This window comes from Athene cunicularia (genome assembly GCF_003259725.1).
Source record: "Athene cunicularia isolate RWA chromosome 3 unlocalized genomic scaffold, athCun1 chr3_part1, whole genome shotgun sequence".
Lineage (NCBI taxonomy): Eukaryota > Metazoa > Chordata > Aves > Strigiformes > Strigidae > Athene > Athene cunicularia.
This window is the reverse complement of record NW_020799097.1, coordinates 100,085,610-100,107,291: the sequence shown is the minus strand read 5'-3', so window position 1 is coordinate 100,107,291 and position 21,682 is coordinate 100,085,610. Positions and strand designations below refer to the sequence as shown.

Sequence of the window (21,682 nt, the reverse complement as noted above, 5' to 3'; positions counted from 1 at the left end):
GGCCCCGGCCTTCCGCGCCGTCGGGGGTGGGGGGGCCCCGCTACACCAAAGCCCTGGGGCTCCTGCGCGGTGCTGCCGCCATGGCCGGGCACCTCCAGAGGGAGGGGAGGCTCGCCCAGCCTGGCGGCCACCTCAGCTCCTACCTGCCCCTGCACTGAGCCGGAAGGCGGAGCAGCGCCGTGGCTCCGTGCCGCCCTGCGCTGCGGCCCCGCGGGCAGCCCCAGGGGGCTTCCCGCAGCTCCCAGGACAGCTCTGGGCGAGCCCTGCGCGGATACGGCCCTGCTACACGTGCATCTCCACGCACGCAGATGCGGGTCAGGCACAGTTGGCTGTAAATCAACTAAGGGAGCTTGAGGCCTGTCCTGGGACCTGGTTTCCCACTCCCTCCCGCTGAGGGGAGGCTGCTCTTGGAGCTGGGACACCCCGCGGCACGGAGCGGGTGTTTGAGCTCTCATAGAGGAACAGGAGTCGGATGCTAACGTTTTACCCAAGCTGATTTCCAACACTTCAAGCTTGCTCTCAAGAGTGAAGTAATCATGGGGTACCGCAACAACTCCTCTGTTACTGACATGAACCAAACCAAATCCAGCCTCAGCTGAATCCAAACCTGCTCCAAAACCAGAAATAACATCCCAGTCAGATTCCAATGAATCTTTGGACCTAAGGAATCTTCATCTGATCCAGTTTAGCTCAGAATTTACTGAACTTCTATGTGCAGCTGCTTTATGATACTCACGTAAAACCCAAAATATGTGACACATTTATTCTTAATCTAAAGCTGCATCCATTTTTTTTTGATTGTAAACAAATATCCAGTACTCCACATCCTCTTTAAAAAAGTCTGCTTAAATCCAGGCAAAAGGAATACATGCTACACTCACTCCAGAAGGGTGGTAACATTATTTATTGTTACATTAGTTTACATATACAGTGATGACATTTGGCTAGAAAAATGCCTGTATTGTAGTAAGAGATACTCAAACATCTACAAACTATCAATAAATACATTAAAAACATACTGTATGCTGATGTAGAAATACCCTATGCTCTTTTGGTTACTTACTCAGTACAATATTATTGAAAAGTTTTTTGGTGTTTTTCATGCAACATCAAAATTGTTCCTGACAATTCATGCTATATGACCTTGTTTTCTTTAGTAGGAATGGGATGAAATTTAAAATCCTGTTTACAAGTAGTAAAAATTGCTGAAAATTTTAACATAAATCTCTCAATTGCTGTAATAAAAAGAACCAATTTAAAGGTTGTCTTTTAAAAAATTAATGTACGCAACTAATTCTTTATAAAACAGGCAGTATTTCAAAAGAGATGTTTCCATCACCCAGGATGAATCATTTGTGCTTCAAAATTTTAAAAGGAATATTCGTGGCAAAAACCTAAACCCAACTGGTAGGTAGCGAAGAGATTGCAGTACGGACTGGCTGAAAGTGAACATGCTTTCCAAATCTGTCCAGGAACACACTAAACACTTATTCACATCACTCTGCCATCACCTACTCTAACAATCAGAAATGGAGTTTTAATAATACTTAGCTCTTTTCATGCTCAAAATTCTTCACACAAATTTAAATAGTCCTAACGCTTCTGCAAGTATTATTATCCCCATTTTACACTTGAGGTGGTGGAGGCGGAAAGAGCTGGGAATTTGCCAGGATACAGACCACATCCTTTCCCTCTTGCCTCCCTCGATCCTCCAAGTTCTTTATCACTTTCTGTATTTTACACTCAACATACTGCAGAGTCCCAGGAAACATGGGTGGTATGTTTCCGTCAGTTTTCAGTGGTTATTATGCAAGTTGCATGACAAATATTAAAGTAATAATTGACATGAAGTCCATGTCCAAGGCTCGGGATTGATGTCCTAGAATGCCACACCATTTTCAAACCAAGCTTGCTCTTTCTGTAGCAAAGTGTTAGGGACAGGAGGCCTAATTCTTTCTGTTGTACAGCCAAAATGACTCAAAGTCAGTCATGGCCATACAAAAGCATGAAATCTGGCCCTCACCACCTGTCCCTGGGAACAGAAAGCCCCTACAGTGGCCCAGTATGTCCTGACATTGTACAACAAAAAGGACATCTAGATCAAAACAAAGATTTCAGGTGTGCTAACTCGCCATAAGGTACAGATAACTAAGGTCTCTTCCCTCCCATCCCTAAATTTGAAAATATTTCTGTCTGAATTATGTCCTATAAACCCTGTGAGAAAGTAAATGCCTAGCAATGAGACTGCAGATACAAAGTACGGTATTTAGCTTTTATCTTAGTATCAATCCCCAAGTCATATTATTTCAGTTGATATCAACATCCTGCACAGAATGGGCATTTTTGATTTTGCCACATCTGTCCTCTTGAATCTTCTATTTTATGCCTTGCAGTCTGTGCCCTATTTTGATTTTTATCCTGCCTAGCTTATTCTTAGTCTAAACCCAGCCTGGTTTCTTGCTGTCTCCTGACAAGCTCTGGGTTTGCTCTGCCAGTGGACTGCAGGAGCAGTGGATAACATTGCAGTTGTTTCACTACCTCATCAGTGAGAGATGAGAGACATGCGAAGTTCTGTCACTTGTAATAACAAAATGACTGAGTGTGCAAAATTACATCTCTCTTACAGGCACCCAAAAGGCTTTAAAAAGGCACGTGTACTCTTTGTCACTTGTTCCTCAGTGCCTGATCTTGGTGGGTTTAGTGTGTCTCCAATAAACCCCATACAAAGCACACGTTCCCTTGGAGGGAACTTGGAGTAAAAATTAAGATTTTTCAGACATATTTCAAAGTTAGTGGTTGTTCCTCAGCAGCTGTCTCACCTTTTAACAAATGCTAGAGCTTCATTACCTGTGAGAACTGGGTTCTTACGGCAACCTCACTCCCTAGTCCATTTTCCTCCTTCTTTCCCAAACATCCCCATTTCTAGCAGAGGGGAACGGTGCTTCTTACATGGGCTTCTCAAGCAGATATCCAAAGCTCTTCCTGCCTTCTGTAGAGCTGGTAGGCCAGAAAACATGTCTTTTGTGCAGATGTGGGAGCAAAATTACAGGAGTTTTGCCCCCCTTCTTCTAGCAGCACAGCCAAGAGCTGGCAGGCTGGCTGAGTACCCTGCTTCTGGCTATGTCCTGAGAGGTTAGAAGGACCTGCAGCTTCTTTTGACTGCAGATGGGGACTGTGGATGTTTACCACCAATAGAAATCAGTCCCAAGGCACTAGGCAGGACCAGAAAGGCCGTAACAAAGCTATTGTGACCTGGGGGTACTCTGTACAGCTGAAATACCAGGTTAGAAAAGTAAGAGGCATTGGCATCTTCCTCTGGGCTTTCTGGAAAAAACAATTAAAACAAAACAAAACATGCAAGATCCCAGGCAAATGTTTGCCCTGCCTGACTGAAGCCATTCTCCCTGCTTCAAAAATCCAGGAGATGGAGGGATCAAGATACATTGACTCAAATGTGCTAATGTTGAAATGTTTCAATTTCAGACAGGTGAAATGCACTTGCACACTTGCGTATGGCTTCAGTTCTGTGTGAGGGACGGGAGCCCACAGGCCCGCTTGGGCTCCAAGGGGGCTTTCTGGAGGAGTTTCATCTCCAAATGCCAGTCTGGTGATGGGAGCTAAGCATTCCCCCCAGCCTGGACTGAGCCAAGCCTGGATCGGATGCGTGTTCGCATCAAACTGGACTTCTAGCTGCCTTAAAAATGCAGTCTTGAAAAAAAGTTAAAAAAGGAAAGGCTGATGCTTTGGCAATTCATTATCTGTTATGCAGTCCAAAAGCCTCGAGACATTATCATTAGCTTGACTAGTGGCAATTCACTATTGCATGGCTGGCAGTCACTAGGAAAGCATTTCTTAATGATTAAAGCAGTCAATCGATCAGGCGCGCTTGTCACAATTCCTCCAGATCGGTTAAATCCACAACCACTTTCAAAAACAGAGTGTCATCTCTGATGTAGGTGTTCTTTGTGTTCTCCAGAACTGTGTGCGGCACAAAGCGTGGACATCCAGAGGCAATATTCATCTCTCCATCTGGCCTTTTGAAACTGCTGCTATTGGGATCAGCTCGAAAGACTTCCACAATGTGATTTTTTTTCCCACTTTGGTCCAAAAGCATAAGTGTAACTTTTTGCTTGAAAGGCCACAGTAGCAGCGAGTCAAACTCCCCTCTCATCACTACGAAGTAGAGAGAGACGTGTGTTCCCTTTCCTGAGCCATCCCCGTTCAGGTAGGCCCTCGCGCATAACCTGTACCCGCAGCGGCTGGTGTAAAAGGGTTGGCTGAATATGGAGAGGACACGGCCTTCCACCGCTTCTTTTTTCTTCATCTTGTAGTCCGTGATTTTCCAGATTAATTTCCCATTGTAGCATGTGCCTTCCAAAAGCTTAAATCGTTCTTCATTTTTATTGAGCTGTGCTTTGTGAATATTGATCTGGAGATCGTGTTTGCTGGACTGACCTTCCAAAACAACTGGGGGGCAGAAGAAAAAAAAGGAAGAGAAACATCTGGTAAAATGAATCTATCAGAGCACCAGATACAAAGAGCAACCAGACTTGAGCTGCCAATACTGAACTACTCAAGCCTGAGTACAGGCTGTTAGCTAGTGTTATGACATCTGTTAACTTCTTTTTATTGTAATTGCAGCTTGTAGTTGAATAAGGAAAGTCAGTAACTACAAACCAGATTTAATGCCTGCTTATGGAGAGTACCACTGCCTCCACCACAGTGTACCAGCCTGACCAAGGCCAGCTCTCTGGCCCTGCCATGCCACAGGAATTCTGGAGGCACTGTGGTGTAAGGGGCAGGCAGAGGACACAGCACACACCACCACAGGTCGGTCTTAGAAAGTGAGAAGAAGAAAGCTCTTTTTGGCAAAGTCCTGCAGTTGACTGTAGGACCAGAGCCTCTACCTAGCCACCAGTAAATCAGCGAAACCCCCACACCTGTGCAGAAAAGAACCGAAAGTCTCAATGTACCCAAGCGCTGATCGTAGGTCTCCATCAGGGCAATCTTCTGTTTCACATTTTCAATTGTGTCAAACAGGGGTCGCAAGTCTAATTTGTTTTGTTGCTGGTTTGCCATCTGTATTAGCTGTTTCACTTGTGACTCCAGGCGTGCAGACTTATCCAGGTGACTGGCCAGAGCCTTCCCAGTTCATGTCATTGGAAGAGGGTGGAAGCAGAGCCAAAAGACATTCATAAAATCAGCCATTTCATTTGGAATAAGATAAAGGAGCCTTTAGCATGTCAGCATTATCAACTATACGGTGCTTTCAAAAGTACTGGTCTGGTTTAGGAATGTATCCAAACGCTCATTTATTCAGCATTTAATGAATTTAATGCTCTAAATTCAGCATTTCTTGAGAAAGCACCCCTTACTCAGATCCATTTGCCTGCATCACTTTATTCAACTGATTATTCAAATTTACACCTGCTTATTTGCCATGGGAATCTGCTCAGGAGGATTTACATGGTGCTTTTGCCCAAATCAGATATCCAAACTTCCTTACTGTTTGAAATGAAAAGACAATACTGTACTATAAAAATAAAAAAAAAAAAAAAAAAAAAAAAAAGAAGTGTCTGGGAGATTTGCTATTGCCCTCCTATTGATGACAACTATTACTGGATAAACATATTTCAGGATGCAAGAAAGCAATTGGCAAAAAAGGCAAAAGCAATGTCTCACCTGTGTGCTTACCATCAAGTTGTTATTTTTACCAAACAACTGTGTAAACTGTCTGAATTCTTTCTCACACTTTTTAATGGCCTCTGCTAGCTGCTGAATTTTAATCTCTTTACATTCCAGGCTCTTATACAGGTCAGATATCTACAGTTGGAAAAAAGAGAGTAAAAAATGCTAAAAGCATATCAAAATATACAATGATGAAATGAAAACATTATGACTGTATAGGAGAAAGTGGAAGAGCTTACGATTCAATGCCTCTAACTTAGCTAGATATAGCACTACTTAATTCACAATTCACGGATAAGCACTGGCAAGAACTGAGCATAAGGTAATCATACTCTTGTGGCAACAGGTGTAAGAGACTCGTATCTCTCAACCCTACCATGATGATCCATTTGGCTCTATAGTGGGATAATACGTACCTACATGCACACACATGCATGTGTGTTTCTGTGTGTATGTATATAATTATTTTTTTTTCCCTCTGATGAGGCCTAACCAGTAAAAGAGATGAGTCCGTGAGGGATACTAACTCCAAAACCAAGTTGGAGCACTTTGGGGCACTTCTTTTTAGTGTAAACAAGCAAAAGAGTAAGTCAACCATCCGTTTGGATACCTTAACCTTAGCAGGACGGGGCATAGACCCAGTGTCATCTGCTGGGAGCCACAGAAATGATCGTGAGTGAAAAGTTGCTTGCAAATGGCTCTGTACTACCCGTGCCACCTTTACAGAGGGAAGTGACTTGGGCATCTAAAGGCTTCTTTCTGGAACAATCTGACTGGCCACTGAAACTTTAAAATGCTTTATCCCCAAACTCTCTATCCACTATAAGCAGAGACCAAAAGCAAATGAGGTGAGCGATGGCAACGAGCCTCCCACTGTGCCTGGTGGAGAACATACATGCCTGAGCACAGAGAGGTTTCCATCTAATTGACTGACTTCACTAGAAGAGCTTATTCTGACTTCTGAGGTGTGTAAAGATGATAAAAACAGTCTCTTAAAACATAGGTGAGCTAAACCAGGCAACACATGTAGAATCTCATATTATCCTCCAACCAGCCAAGAACCGCTGAAGAGCGCTTGTTAAATACAACGTACCTGTTCTTCCAATCGGGAGTTCTTGTCTAAAATCTGCAGCATGTGTTCCCTCAGGGCACCATTCTCATGTTCGGCAAGTTTCCCTCTTTTAACCTTAGTGAGGCAGAGGGGGAAGTGAAAGAATAAAATAGTAAGATACACAGATTTTTGAAGCTATTAGTAAAAAATTTATTGATGCAAGCAATTAAAATATCTCCTCTGTGCTATGAAAGTGAGGGAATGGCAGTCCTGACACTCTAGTATAGCATCTTAGCCAATACTAGAAATGGTTGTGAAAAAACAAGAATTGATTATTCTGATTATTTACTCCGATTGGTTTTGGAGACAAATTCCAGTCCCAGCACAAACAAGATCTATAAAACAGTACCTTTACAAGACAGCCGTACTGCTTATATGGGCAGTCCACTTCCGCCTCAGGACACACCGCGTGGTGCTTTTCAATCTGCATATATTAACAAAGAAACTTGTAATGAAATAAATATTAAGTAACTTGCCACACTGATAAAATCTGAATGCCTACATAAAGAGTGAATAAAGGCCAATGTCACGACACCACCGCTCATGTAAAGAGGAAAATGAGTATTCAGAGTCAATAAGCAAGCCAGATATTTTTCAATACTGCAAAATACCAATGGTTTGCAGTGACCAAATATCTCACTTGTAAGATGGGACATATATCCCTTTTAGGACCAAAGAAAATACTCGGAGCAATGAAGGTTTACTGCCATGGGCCAATGTGGTCTGCAACATAACTTTCAGTTTTCATAAACGTGTTTGATCTTCCGAATTACAGTATACGAAAAAACTGATAGTACCTCCTTTTTCAGAATTATTTGTGAACAGTTTTGGAGACAAGGCACAGGATAATCAGGACAGTCATTTTTCTCATGATTCTGGGGGAAAAAGAAATAAGGCAATGATTTGCATTTTTATAAAGTAGTATACAAATAGGAAGCTGTGAAAAAAGTAATCCCAAACATACGTGTGCAAGCCCCATATCACATTGTTGATCATAAGAGAGCAACAGTAATAGGTTTTATTTAAAGCGTATTTATTAATCTTTCTCATTCAGCTACTCAACTAAATTTTGTTTCAGGAGTTAAGCCCCACTGCAATGCTAGAAACTTTTTACTCAGCAACATTAAGAGGAAACATGTGCTATGGGATTCCCAGGAAATACTTTATAATCTTACCTTTATGTTAACTAACACCACATATTTACTACAATACTGACACATTTCTTCTCGAAATTTACAGTGCTGGCTCAAATGCTCTTTCAAATCTTTCCGAAGAATTTGATCACAACATCCATCATTAGTGCATTGCACGCTTTCAAACAAACACTGCTGAAGATGCTCCTGCAACATGCAACAGCAAATTAAACCCTAAAGTATTTCATTGCATCTGCAGGTACCCAACAGACCCAGAGAAACATTCGGCAGTTTGGCAACAAACAAAACTCCAAATACTCCTTCCTCCATAAACTTTCTCCTTTTCCAACCACAAAACTAAAGTGAATGTGAAAATTTGGACAGTCCATTGTATGACAAATACTTTTCATTCAATTGATATACTGAAAAAAGGCCCAAATGACCAGTACATCTTGGCAAATTTTCTTTAATCAATCACCACATGGCACCTAAGCATAGAGAAGATGTGTATAGACGCTGTGGATATACTAAAGCTACATAAAGCAAATGGTTCTTATTAAACAAATAACCTAAGGCAAAGCTGGAACAAGCCAACAGCCATAATATTTTGAGCTTAACATTTTTTACTTACAGTGAACAGCTAAGTCATAATCTTTGTACTTAAACCACATTGCTACAATAACTCTGAAGTCTGAAGACAATAACTGGAATTTAGCTTATAATAAATACACAGAGTGTGCATGAAAACTGAAGGCTTCAAAATTTGATCAAACTAACCTGATATCGTCCCAGAATTATTTTTGAACTGCAGTTGGGAATGTTTTTGCAGAACACATGCAAGTTGAGAACTTCTCTTTTACAGCAGTTATCTTTGAATACCTGTAAAGGAAGCAAATCAATCTTCATATGCAGTCACATAGGATCTTATAAAGAATATGGAAAAGCAAAACATCACACAAATCTTTTAAGCACACAAGTGTCAACTCTGTAATTGTGAGTACAGTTTTTGATAGCTCATACTGAAAATGTACGCTAAAAATAAAAATTAAAGCATATATGAATTTCCTAATAAGCATAGGGTTTTTTTCCCCATATAGTTTTTCCACAAATGATGTCCAGTCCACAGTCAGCAGGATTAGTAGCTTAGGAGCTACACAACCACTGCCAGAGCCTGCCTGTATCTAGAAGAAAGCAGCTGGAGCTAATGGGCCCCAAAGGCCAAACCAGCTCTGTGCACGCTCCTTTGATGTTCAAGCAGTGCAGCGTGCCTTTGGGATGGAGATGATGCTGAGATATCCCTTTTATAGACTCCGAGAAACAGCACTGTTCCTAGTTGTGTATGCAGAAGCAAATTAATTCCCCAGGGCAAACTTTCAGTCTTATTTAGAGATCCTCCTGTAATGAGCATTACAAAGCTGCTCACTGTTGCACTACTGCCATCAAATTTTGCACAAAGTATAAAACAGTGAATGAAAAACAAAAATCATGTGGACAATCTGATTACAATTTCCTATCAGGAAAAGGGGAGAGAGGAAGGAGGCATCTGATTTCACTGGAAAATGAATTCTGGCAGGACCGAGTATGTACCATACTTTCAAGCCTTGGCAGATAAATAAGGACAAATGAATCCATTACCAAAAAAATTAGAAAGTACTTTGCAAAATAAGAAGCATGAACTTATCTCTTCCTCTTAAAAGTAACCCAAAAGTAAATTAACTCTGCAGGGTTAATGACATATAGTGAAAACAGTTAAGTCAACAAATTATAATCAAGGGAAAACAAAGACAACCAAATAAACAAGATGATCCAGAAAGAGGGGGCATTAAAAAGGCAAGTCATTAACCTCTCCACTAAAAAAGACATCCAATGACTAGGTAAGATTTAAAACTGTGAAACTCTTCGACACTTTACTGGAAATACAGAAGACTAAAATGAAATAACTTCAGAACATGAGGTATAAAATAAAGCTTCAGCTAACACCCGTATTTCTTTTCTGGGAAAGGATCACTGAATACACCGCTTCCTTAGTATGATTTCAGACACAAAAACTGCTCTGCCCCTGAGGACCAGCAGACTAAGAGCCACCTTGTTCTCAGCTGTCTTTTCCATGCAGATGTTGATGGCTGAAATAAAACTACAGCCACTTACCTCGTGCATTTTTATTGTTTCTTTGTCGACAGGACAGGTGGGTACTGCATTCAACTCTCTAGATCAGAAGAAGAGTCATGTTAACCCACAGAAAATTTTACTCATTTTACGAAACTGGGCTATGCTAGACTCTGGCTCTGGCAGAAGTCAGTACTAGATACCATAAAGACCAAAAAAGTGCTTTGAAAACACTTTTGTCTGGCAACTACACAGACAAATTCTGCCCACAGCTCTAAGAGGGCATTAAGCTGCAACAGTGAATATGTAACAGAAAGCAGAGTTTGTCCTATGAGTGTCAATAAGATGGTTTTTAATTAAGAGGACTTTGTCACACTCTGGCCATCTGCTGCTCACAAATGTCATATCTGAAAAAATCCCATCGCATGCATTAAACCCAGCCTTTGCCTAGCACAAGCAGTGCCCTCTTTGCTACACCAGTAAAAGGAGATCTAATGGCTCCTGTCTTAAAAGGCTTCCAGAAATCCTACAGTAAGGGACAGGAGAACACTTACTGAGGCAGTGCAAAAGGGAGGCAACCCAGAGAGAGAAAGCGGCAAACATGAAGCATCTAAAATTCATAAAAAGTAAATGGTGACATCCATCCACATGAACCGGCTCCTCTGAAGCCTTCCTGGGCCAAGTCTTGCCCTCAGATACACCAACCAGTACGTACTGTATTCCTAGGCAGCTCTGAGGGGGAAACTCATTTGTACCTGCACATAAATCCCAAGCAGATGGATGGCAGCAGCCTTGTGATCTGACTGTAGTATGGGTTATTACTAACATCAGTTTTATAACTCAACTAAAATCAAAGAAGTCATACAGAAGCAAATGAAAACTGCTTCATCTAACCACCAGTGCCAAAACCATGAGACATTAATGCAACGAATTCATCTGAGCAGCACAATTCTAGACAGACAGACTGAAACAGCATCGCACACAGCAGTACTTAAGCTTACATCAACATTTTCTTTATGCTGACTTCCCTGCAGTTACCAAGGTATTCTTCACCAGCACTGGCTAAGGTCTTTAAAGACACCTTTAAAACACTGAGCACGCAGTCACTGAGCTCAACAGAGTCTTTCCATTAACTCCTTCAGCATTTTATCAGATTGGTACTATTATCATGGCCCTCACTGCTGATTTATAGAAGGCGTTGACTTCTGTTTAGGAAGGAGACCACAGGGATCTTGCAGATACAGGAGGAGTTTGCACTGACCTCAAAGAAAGAATGCACTGCTGGCAAAACCGATGCCCACATCCCGTCTGGTGGGGATTGCGAAGGACGAGGTGGCAGTAGGCGCACTTGTACCGGTCTTCTAAGGTTTCGACAAACTTGTAGTCAGCGTCAGGCTCAAAGTCCAGAGAGACAGCGCTGGCAGAGTTCTGGCGTGTGAAGATGCCTGAGAGAGCAGCAGGTTCGTCACAGGCCATGGGAGCTGCACCAGAAATCAGACACAGGGAGAATCCCTTCAAATATGCACCAGCAACCACGCTGCTCCAGCTACCGCTTTCAGGAGGCTGCCGTTCGCGGGAGGGTTGTCATCTGCAGCAGGGTGTGACAGATTTTGGAGGGAAATGTGGCACCAACTATGGAAGAACAACAAAACGCTCAGAGAACCACAAAACGATGGTTACATGACAAGCATCAAGCATACTTCTTTGGAAAAGAGTTTCACAATCTGAAAATTATTCTGCAAAATAAAGATTTTTATGGTTTTTTAAATTTTTTTGCAGCAGCTTTTAGTCTCAAAAAAATTACAAGAGTTACAGACACAGTTGCAGAAAGCAGAGGCCAAGCCTTGGCCCTAATATCTGCCAGGAAAATCTATACAATACAAAGCCCACCCACATGACTTCACAAGTTCACTGCACCGGTTCAGGCAGGAGACAACTTTGTGGTTCACAGCAAAGAACATATGAAAAAAAGGCAGCAAGGGGATTTTACCTTCAGTTTAGGTGTTACAGGAGTCAAAGCCTCTTAACTTTACATCTTTCTTTTTCCCATTGATCACTCATTTATACAGTAAACTCCAATCCTATTTTTTCAGAGTTTTACTGAATTATGTGTGAGTTCTTGGCTATATTAATCCTGCCTGAAAGAAGAGGTGGAAAATAAAGAAAAGCAAGATTGCAATCAGAAATATGATGCAAGTTTTTCTCTCAACCTACCAAAGCTCATACACAGCACAGGAACACAATGTAATTTTCTAATAGGAAAAACCACCAACATTTGTTTCCAACCCTAAGTCACAAACCTTGAGATTTGCCACTGGTCCCTCAATCTTGCAGTAGTTTTTCTGCAAGTAGCTCAAAACCTAGAGCCACTCTGGTTTTCATTTCTTGCAGCTTTGCATTCAGAAGACTTTTTTTTTCCTTAGAGGATGTGTACAAAAGTACATTGCACCTGAGCTCTTAGATCATTTCAAAGGGAATGGGCTCAATTTTATAGCTGTGCTGTGGGACCCTATTTCTCGTCTGCATGCATCACCTGCCCTGTCAGTCAGTCGAGTCACTCTTACTGGCATCTGCACCACTCCAAGAGCTCTGACTCAGCTCTTGTAAGGTCACTGAGGGCATCTGCTGCTTTTGTGGGGAAGCAGGGCCAACACATCATGATTAATAAACTTATGGCTGGCATGAAACAGTATGCCAAGTACTGATATGCCTTACCTCCCTGCTGCAATGGATTCCTGGCCCACGAAAGCAGCGATGAGTACTATGCTATGCACTACTCTGCTACTGCCACAGATCACCTTAGGCTTCAGAAAGCAATTTTCCTTTCTACTTTAATATCCTACTCTGGGTGAGGAAGTCCTGCGGACAGATAAAGTACCTGATTCAAAACCAAGCCAAAGCACTTAACCAATGAAAATGTATTTCACAGCAAAGTTACGTGCTCCCATAACACAGCACCCTTGTTCATGGTTGTACACAGTGTTTACCTGCCCAGCTTGTGAGAACCTGTCCTCCACCAGGCTGAATGTCAGACTTACTCCAGCACAACTGGTCACCTAACATGAGCAGCCCACAGGAATACAAGCCCTCGTCATATTCCAGGCATAAAGACTTATTATTGCAACCGGAGTTTGCAAATTACCCTGTTTGGTCCCTCAAAATGAACAGCCGTCTGCTTCAAACCAGAGATGATTGTCTATGTCACTCTTTTCATTCTTAAACAGGTGGCCTTTTCTTCTCTGAAAAAGGGGTTCCCGGTTCTCTGACACTTAATAAGGAGCAATTCTATTTTCCTCACATCAATTAGAGACACTAAAATGCAGCCCGAGGGATTACCAGCCTTATGCCTGGGCTGCCTCAGTAGCAGATGCCAGCAGCAGAGCGTGCCTGCTGCTTCAAAGGCAGATGAAGAGCTGTCACCGTTAACTTCCACAGCACAGACTACCTACAGGTTGAATTTTGTATGAATTTGTTCTGTCATTGGTCAGTGAGAACGCTGAAACATATTTCCTTCCTCTCTCCCATTTACGTGGCATTCAATTTCTTGAGTTCTATTACACTCCAGAACTTCTATAATCTGATGGTATGGTTTAGCAAGTTAATACTGCACTGTGTAAAAACGCGTAAAAAAAAAAAATTAAACCATGTTTTACCCATTTTGCCTTTAAGGGTCTACCTTAACTCCACAAATACTTCCAGCTGGTGTTAACACTACATATATTTTAGGTAACAAAGTTGTGGGATGCATTAAGAAACACAGTCATCAGCCCAAAATCCCATCCAGAAACTCCTTCAGAACCCTTGCTGCTCATTAAATCAACAGCATTAATTCCCATCTCTTTCTGCGAGGAGCACTCTGCTGTGGTATGCCTTCCAACTCTTACTGAAATGAGAGCTCTTATCTCCTTAAATGACTTCATGACGCACCCAACCCAGATCCCATTCCTAAAAATGGAGACTCTCAGCATCTCCACATAAGTGCCTCCTCCACCTCAGCCTCGCTCAGGAGTTGCACAGCTGAGGGCACCTCAGGGCACAGGAAAGAGCATTTCAGGTGACAGGCGAGCCTGCCTGCTCAGAGGCAGAATGGAAACCTCTGGGTGCCCAAAAGACTGTGGACATTTGCCACCCCTGCCAGCCTTACAGGAGGTTTGCTGCAGGGTTTGCAGCTGTTTTGCTGGAGGAAATGGGCTGCCCCAGGAGAGGGCCTGTGGATGGCAATGCTTCACCCAAGCTGGAGAGGTGCCTGTGTGAATCAGCTGCGGAAGATAGGCTCAGAGGACCCGAGAAATGGCAGCCTTGTGCCAGACCTACCACTGGCCAGCGCTCAGCGCAATCCAAACCATCGCAGGAGGCGCGTAATCCCAACACCCACTGGTGACGCAGGGTGGATTGCAGAAGCTCTTCTTCCACTTCTGGCTTCCAGTGCCTGCGCCTGTACTCTCTGAACTGAAACCAAAGGGAAACTGTCAGGGGAAAAAGTGTTTTTCTGTGACAGCAAGAGCATGGCAATGGTTAACTGAATCAATTTCCTGCTTACGATAATGCCTGGCCCGCATAGGAGATGAGGTACGCTTTCACTTCTGCCTGTTCACAGCTAAAAGCAATGGGAAGGCATCCTCTCTTTACGAACAATGTGATTTTTCAGGACACATGTGAACTGTAATGCTGTTTTAAAATATTAGAGTGGCAGGCCAGGCCCATGTTGCATAACGGTGCTCTTGTGGCAGACGCACAACACACACAGTACAGGGATTTTCATTGCAACTGCCCTGCAACAGTACACACAGAAAAAAACCCCAATGTATGGACATTGAAAATCTACACGTCAAAAAAAAAAAAAATTTCCATATATTGAATTACATAGAATTAATTCTGACCGTGCTTAGAAAAGTAGCAGGAATCACCAGAAGCTAAGTCCAAGTCCACTACAAAAGAGTGGGAGCTCAGTGGCAGTGTAGTACAAAATGCTCCCAGCTGCACCTTCCTCCCAATTTCAGCATCCCAGCCCTGCCTGCACCAACAGCAGCACACACAAAACACTTCTAGAGCAGCTCTTTATATAACAGTGTTGGAGACAGATGCTTTAACCTCACTGGAAATAATCCAAGAGGGAGAATTTTCCTTACAAAAAATAAACTTTCTTAAATGTGGGCTACCCTGTTTTAACTATCACCACATCAAACCGAGCCCAAATGTTTTCCATTAAAATGCTCCACATTTACTATATCTTACTGTTCAGAAACTGAGCAAGACACAAGCAGAACATGATGATAAGGAGAAAAATCAGTATGGGTATGACTTACTACAGTATCAAATTAATTCACATTTTTAAAGCCATGTTCAAATAGTTCCCTCCAGCAGCGCTGCTGCCTATCTATGCCATCTGCAGTCAGGTGTGCAACGCCAGTAACACACTGAACTACTGTAGACAAATTAACTTTTTTTAGCCATGGAAACATACTTCTGCACACACAGAAAACCATACCTATAGTGTGGTCAGTCTTTTTAAAGAGAATATGGTTTTCTTTTTTCTCTCACTTGAAGCCAAGCCCCCTAAAAGGTCAGCAGATTACCCCATGAACTATGAGTGCACCACTACAACAGGATGCAGCACCAAAACCTCCAGGACAGCAGACCTAAAGCACAGGCACTAAACACTACCACGTCTTTTAGACTGAGAAAGGCAAATGCGTGAGTTGTTATCACAGGTTTGGTCATCATGCATGGACAAGAAGACAGGATCCTGGGCCCAGCTGCCCAGCAAAGAGGGGCTGAGATCATGGCTTCTGCCAGGTTCCCTCTGTAAGGGGACAATAATGCTCAGCTACCCTCCAGGATTGGGGTATTGCTCAGTAAAAAACACTGTGATCTCTTCCTTAATTATCATGCTTCCATGAAATACATGTAACAGGGCATAGAAAAAAAGCTATACACCTATGTTCCTATAAACCTAGCTCTAGTTCAGCTCTATTGCTTTGCCTTAAGGCACCCAGTAGGGACAAGTCTTAGAAGATGCTCTGTCCCTCCCCCTGAAAATTATCTACCTTTTATGGTACATCAGAACTGGAACCCCATCTTAGTCACGCTGGGAAAAGTTTTGTCATATTTAGAGGTCTAAGATCAATTTGCTTCACTGGGAGCTGACAGGCAGAAATATGATTGAGAGGAACATACCTTGAATTAAATTGACCCTCTCCAAGCTGCCTTATAAACTAGGTAGATTAGCTGCCTCCAGTATTTTTGAATTAAAATAACAAAGTTATATGCTTTGCTACTAATACAAGGTCCTCCACAAAAACACTGTATTTTGGGAACAAGAAATATATACCTCAACTCTTAACATATGGAGCGGAACAGGTAACAGAATCTACTGAAGAATGACTAAAAATACCTATACACATTGAAATACATATTTAAGATGTAGCAGATTGTATGGAGCCCTGTGAAAATAGCAGATGATGACATCTGACATCACTGAGGGATTATTCTTGTCCCTTCCAACCCAGAAAGAGTTACAACATTTTGAATGCTGACAGCAAAATGCACTTGAAGAGTCTCCCTGGGACAAAGGACCCCAGCTACATCATCTGTGGCCCCCCAGCCCAGTGGCTGTGGAGGGAAAGGATCCCCTATTGCACCAACCACCGATACCCAGGGCTTGCTCATACTTCACTGGGCAGCAAGTCAGCTTCAGGAGCTGTTCTGCTGTTATTCCAGACACTTAAAAAATGCTGTGCAGTGACCACCTGGTGCACAGGAAAGAATATTTCTAACAGCAATAATTTCCTATTGGATATGTGCCTGAGGTCCCACAAGGGATGCTGCTGCAGAGGGCAGCAGAACAAATCTGTTTTCTTTTGTATATAGATGATATTATTCAATTCAAATTTGAGTATTACGTTATTGTCAAAGTACAGCAAAACCTTACTAAGCAAGCATCAGTTTGCTAATCTCCATAGGCAAATTTTCACTAAGTAGTGTAAAATAGTAGGGTTTCCTTTGCACAGAGTTACAGTCAGGCATTACAATAAATCCCCGTAAGACTAGACTTCATTGTTTTTTTAAGACATAGATTATAACACAGATAGCAATTAAAAAAAATTTTTAAAAAACCCCACTCTTACAACTAACAAAGTGTATCTAGTGCTGAAGTAGCTTTGATTTTACAGTCAGCTTGCTTATTTGCTACATCTACTCTTTTCCCTGGATGTCCAAATCATTAAATAATTAATTTCATATTATCAAGAAATCTCTCTATGCCTAATCAACACACTACTAAAGTAATATGCAAAACTTTTGCCTTAAAATAATCTCATTTATAGCTGGAAAGTAATTTTGTTCCCATCACTTCTGTAGCAATACCTGAACGTTTTACTACCCTCCCAAGCACAGAAATTTCAGTAAGAAGGCACTGTCACTCACCCCTATGACACACCGGCACCACTCTGCTGGGTCAGGGGGTGAACTCAGTTCCTGAGATCTTTCGGGGTCTGCAGTCTTCCCAGAAGACAGCTTTGCACCACTCACAGCCCCCTGTGCCACGGCTCACCCCTGAAGAGCCCTTCAGAGAAGAGAAATAATTCTAGCAACATCAGGCTCCTGTCGGCATTAAGCAGTACCTGAAAACTGTAGCTGGTCCTCAATGGAGAGAAAATGAGAGAGCATGCAAGAGAGAGAGTGCACCAGCGTAAGCTTTGTGGTTAAAATAACAGTACGAGCATTTTAAAACAGCAAGGGAGTGGAAATCCCCCAGCTTAGCTTTGAACAGATCATGTCTAAAAATGTTTTAAAAGCGTTAGGACAAAAGGCAAGCCATTGAAAAGTATTTTTCCTTTACTGCACTGATGTAGGGTCTGCAGATGGAGCAACACAAGGTTACCAAGAACTTTTCTCACAGTTTTTGTCCAAGATACAGAGGAGTTTTCATCTTTCACAAAAGTGGTGGTTGATGTGACCAAAGAAAAAGAAAATCATGGGCAGCAGGAGACACATATGGATGCAAGGACAAACCCAGGTCCACGCCTCTGAATCCCTCCACGGTAGCCCTGGAGAACCCAGGCGGACCCACTCGTTGCAGGAAACAAAGGGATGGCTCATGGGGGAAACAGCACCAGTCCAGTCACAGAGCAACTGCATCAACTCACACTACAAGCTGTGCAGGCATTTTGTACTTAAACCAAACTCCTCAACTGAGATAAAATCCATTTTAAGAAAATAAATGCTTACATTCAGGTTTGTAATAATCTAAATGGCCATAAACACTAATGATTTTGTAGCCCAAACTTAATTGCACACACAGGCTTCCTGACAGCCTTCATCTCCCCTGATTCTGTGCCAACCTCCTTCCCCAGACCAAAACGTGCTGCCCTCCCAGCAGTGCCATGGGTTCCATCTCTAGCCCCACTGTTTCCTTACTCTCCTCTGCCTCCTCCCCTGGCTTTCTAGTCTCTGGTTCTTTTTCCCTCCCCTAAAGTAAGGTATCTTATTTTCTAGAAAAGTGTTAATTTTTAAGTTTCCTGTTATTTAAAATACTAGTTTCTCAAAGAAAGCTTCTATTCTGTCTTGTAGTAAATGAAACACATACCCTCTTCAGCTTTTTCCCTTTAACTGAGCTTGCTCCCAGAGCATCTCTAACCTATTTCAATTTCCATCTCCCCTCCCAGGAGGCATCTCAACCTACTGCATGTTTTCCTGAACCTTCTCTGAAGCTCTGGAACAGACAAGTCATTGCTGAAGTCAGTGGCAAAGGAAAAGGTATCAATTCAAAGGCATGATGCTTCTTACAGGATCAATTAAATTGATCCAAGTTGTACTTCTAGATGCAGCCTAAGATCACTTCCATAGCCAAGCTTTCTAAACCAGAAGATACTCTTTCATCCTTGCCATGAACTCATGTCCTCAGGGTGCATCCTGGTCAAGCTGTTGACTACACACAACCTCTGCACAGACCGACATCAGAACAGCCAAACAGCTCATACATGGGCTTTCTTCGGACCTGGTGGCTCTGGAGAAATGATGGATCTGGTTGGTTTCATCAGGAGGAGGCAGTGCTTCAGAAAGTGTGGTGCTCTGCAAGCACAGCTCCAGGAAGCACCATCTGTTTCTGGGAAGGTTTGGGGAAAACCCCAAATGGAGAAGTTGAGTAGGAGCAGGATCTTAATTTTAAACAATTTCACTCTGCAGATGAGTAGAGAGTAATAGGCTGGTGTTATTGTTTGCGAGCAGCCCTCAATATTCTCCAGCGCCAACTGCAGCTCTGAAACCCTGACCAGGTTTCAAGCAGGCTCAAGGGGATGAAGGTGAATGAAAAGACAGACAGCAACAGCACTTAGAAAACAGAAAGAAGGAAAAGACAGACATGAAGAACAACATAAAGAAACAAAAGTTACTGAAAAGAGGTAACAATAAGGGACAGAGAGCGAGACAAGTATCAGGTTTTAATTTTTTTTCTTTTAGTGTATTGGAGCCAAAGTGAAGTCCTCACTTTTCTAACAGGCCATTACACATTTTGCAAAACTAGTTCTTTGGGGCTTTTAAATTTGTCTCCTTCCCTGTCTCAAGGGGTCATGCTATCCAGGACTTCAGTTGTTTTGACCATTCAGCTGTTTTGGCCATGAATACCTACTCAAGGCATAAGACAGTCTTGGCTTTAATTTTCCATGCCCCTGACCCTTTGACCTAAGTCTTAATGAAGAACTTAATCAGCATGCATATAGAAACCTACTAATCAACTCAATGGTTATTCATCCAAATGACTAGGATAAACTCATATTTTGTTAAGTCTGGTCACCCCCTTCATCTGATATGTTCCCTCATTCCAGGGGTAAACGACTACCCCTGCTGCAGCCTCAGGACTTCATGAATTCAGTGGATTCTGCTCTAACACACAGACATGTATTTGACAACATATGGACACGCTTTTACTAGTGACAGCTAATGTCAAAACCCAAATGCCATCGGGGATCCCATGAACTTGCTGTTGGGAAAGCAGTGACAGCAAAGACTGTCACCATTTTCTTTCCCTAAAAAAACAGGGGAAAGGAGATATTCTTAAGAAGTCCTTCCCATGAGATCGAACCAGACAGGCTGAAGATTTACAGAGGTACGAACTGTGCCCTTCGCTAAAGGCGATCTGCAGTTGAAGGCTGCACTGCCACCCATCCCTGCACGCTGCTGCAGCCAGGCAGAGGTGCAGCTGCACAGTGACCCCCACCACTGCCACAGGCCTGGATGGTGTCAGGAGCAAGGTACAGGGACCTGCCTGCAGGGGGGAAAGGCAGAGACACCCCTTTTGGCATCAGGTGAGATGCCTTAAGGAGGACGCTAAACACGCCTTGGGCAGCATCCAAACCTGCTCTCGCTGTAGGCACCAGTTTTAGCTTTATTGGTCCCAGCAGTGAACAATGTTGCTGGTTTTAGTAACCTCTAGGTACATTTCAGACATGACCAAGGACCATGTTCATAACTTCTCAGTAAAAAATTGCCATGACACAAGGTTTAATGTTGATGACAGCAATACAGACAAAGGGACAAGTTTTTTTCTTTATAGATAGTGCCCAGTCGCTTCCCGTATCTTTTCTAGATTACGTGATCTGGCAACTCTTTGTACCTGCTGTCTCTATGGCAATGAAACCCTTGATTTTTGTTTCTTCACAGTTAGTAAGGGCCACATTCCAATTTCAAGCACATGGATATAGCAGACAAAACTGAAAACCAAGATGAAACTTAGCACATGCCTGATCATTGTGTGTCTCACAGCGACGACTGCAGGAAAAACTGCTTTGTACATTGTTCCTCTCCTTGAGGTTTGGTTAGTCAATAGCTGTTTTTGTGTAATAATAACAATAAAAAATAACTTTTACTGAGACAAAAGAGCACTCTGGGTAGTCCCATATCAAAACCACTGCAGTTTAGGGTGCAGTTTCTCACACACTTGTTCATCTGTTGCAGGACCAAGCTGGGGAGACTATGGAAATTTTTGCAACATTTTCATTAACACTATGCATGACTCAAGTTTCCTCACCTTCCTGAGCCCAGGGTAGAGGTTAGCTTCTTCCCAAACTGGCACAGATAAGTGACTGATGACTAACAGTGTGAATATTAACTCTTCATTATCCAATAAACTTGGACAGAAAAGGACCAGAAAACAAAAGAAAAGGGTCTGAAATCTTCACCACAACTCAGGGCCCAGACCCATGGGCATGCTGCATCAACACCCTTGGGTGTGCTGTTGCTGAAAACAACATGTCTGTGAGATGAAAGAAACTACCTGTACCACGGCAGCCACCACCAACTGTATTAAGATCAGGAGCCTGAGAAAAGTTACAACTCATACAGACTCCCTGGAGGGCCTCTCCATAGTCAGCTATTTATTGATGATAAGTAACATCTATTTATGTAAAATCAGAGGGTCAGACAAAAAAATTGAAGACAGAGGGCTACAGATTAGCTTAAAGACAGGACACAAATAAAGCCCAGGAGATCAAGCACCCTACCTCTGCCCACCAAAGGGTTTGGGCAAAGTGACCCAAACAATACCCAGCACAGAACAAAGAGCTCCTGACGTGGCCTGTAGCTTTGACAGCAGCATAAAAACTATGCTCCTGTTTTATGGAGACTGATTAGGGTGTCTGTGGGGTGA

At 42.6% G+C, this 21,682-nt stretch overlaps 2 protein-coding genes across 6 annotated transcripts in view; both read right to left on the bottom strand.

Annotated features, from left to right (window-relative positions):
- LOC113477940 (putative uncharacterized protein DDB_G0271974) overlaps positions 1 to 239 on the bottom strand; it is a 2,578-nt gene extending 2,339 nt beyond the window's left edge. Inside the window, exon 1 of the mRNA XM_026844625.1 lies at positions 144 to 239. The gene's annotated coding sequence lies outside the window, so the exon portion shown is untranslated. The remainder of the gene's footprint in view (positions 1 to 143) is intronic.
- Positions 240 to 881: 642 nt separating this feature from the next.
- On the bottom strand, positions 882 to 21,270 carry TRAF5 (TNF receptor associated factor 5). 5 transcript variants are annotated; one of them, XM_026845291.1, is made up of 13 exons: positions 17,661 to 21,270; positions 14,353 to 14,487; positions 12,029 to 12,176; positions 11,300 to 11,670; positions 10,081 to 10,138; positions 8,710 to 8,811; positions 7,975 to 8,139; positions 7,597 to 7,674; positions 7,149 to 7,223; positions 6,782 to 6,874; positions 5,683 to 5,823; positions 4,974 to 5,142; positions 882 to 4,467 (listed from the first exon to the last, which is right to left on the bottom strand). In XM_026845291.1, the coding sequence occupies exons 4-13, from the start codon at positions 11,512 to 11,514 to the stop codon at positions 3,890 to 3,892; spliced, it is 1,674 nt and encodes a 557-aa protein (XP_026701092.1). In that variant the 5' UTR covers positions 11,515 to 11,670; positions 12,029 to 12,176; positions 14,353 to 14,487; positions 17,661 to 21,270; the 3' UTR covers positions 882 to 3,889. The 5 variants fall into 5 exon arrangements, with proteins under 5 accessions (XP_026701092.1, XP_026701094.1, XP_026701091.1 ...); XM_026845293.1 differs by lacking the exon at positions 17,661 to 21,270 and adding an exon at positions 17,464 to 17,625 and having other exon boundaries at positions 5,695 to 5,823; XM_026845290.1 differs by lacking the exon at positions 17,661 to 21,270 and adding an exon at positions 17,464 to 17,623 and having other exon boundaries at positions 14,353 to 14,504.
- Positions 21,271 to 21,682: the final 412 nt, after the last annotated feature.

What these genes read in the sequence shown, in the direction of transcription:
- TRAF5 (XM_026845291.1), bottom strand. Translation starts at nt 11,514, where the DNA reads ATGGCCTGTGACGAACCTGCTGCTCTCTCAGGCATCTTCACACGCCAG. An exon ending in TAATTCTGGGACGATATCAG is followed by an intron (nt 8,140 to 8,709) that starts GTTAGTTTGATC and finishes TGCATGTTGCAG; the next exon opens with GAGCATCTTCAGCAGTGTTT. An exon ending in TGGTGTTAGTTAACATAAAG is followed by an intron (nt 7,675 to 7,974) that starts GTAAGATTATAA and finishes TTTTTCCCCCAG; the next exon opens with AATCATGAGAAAAATGACTG.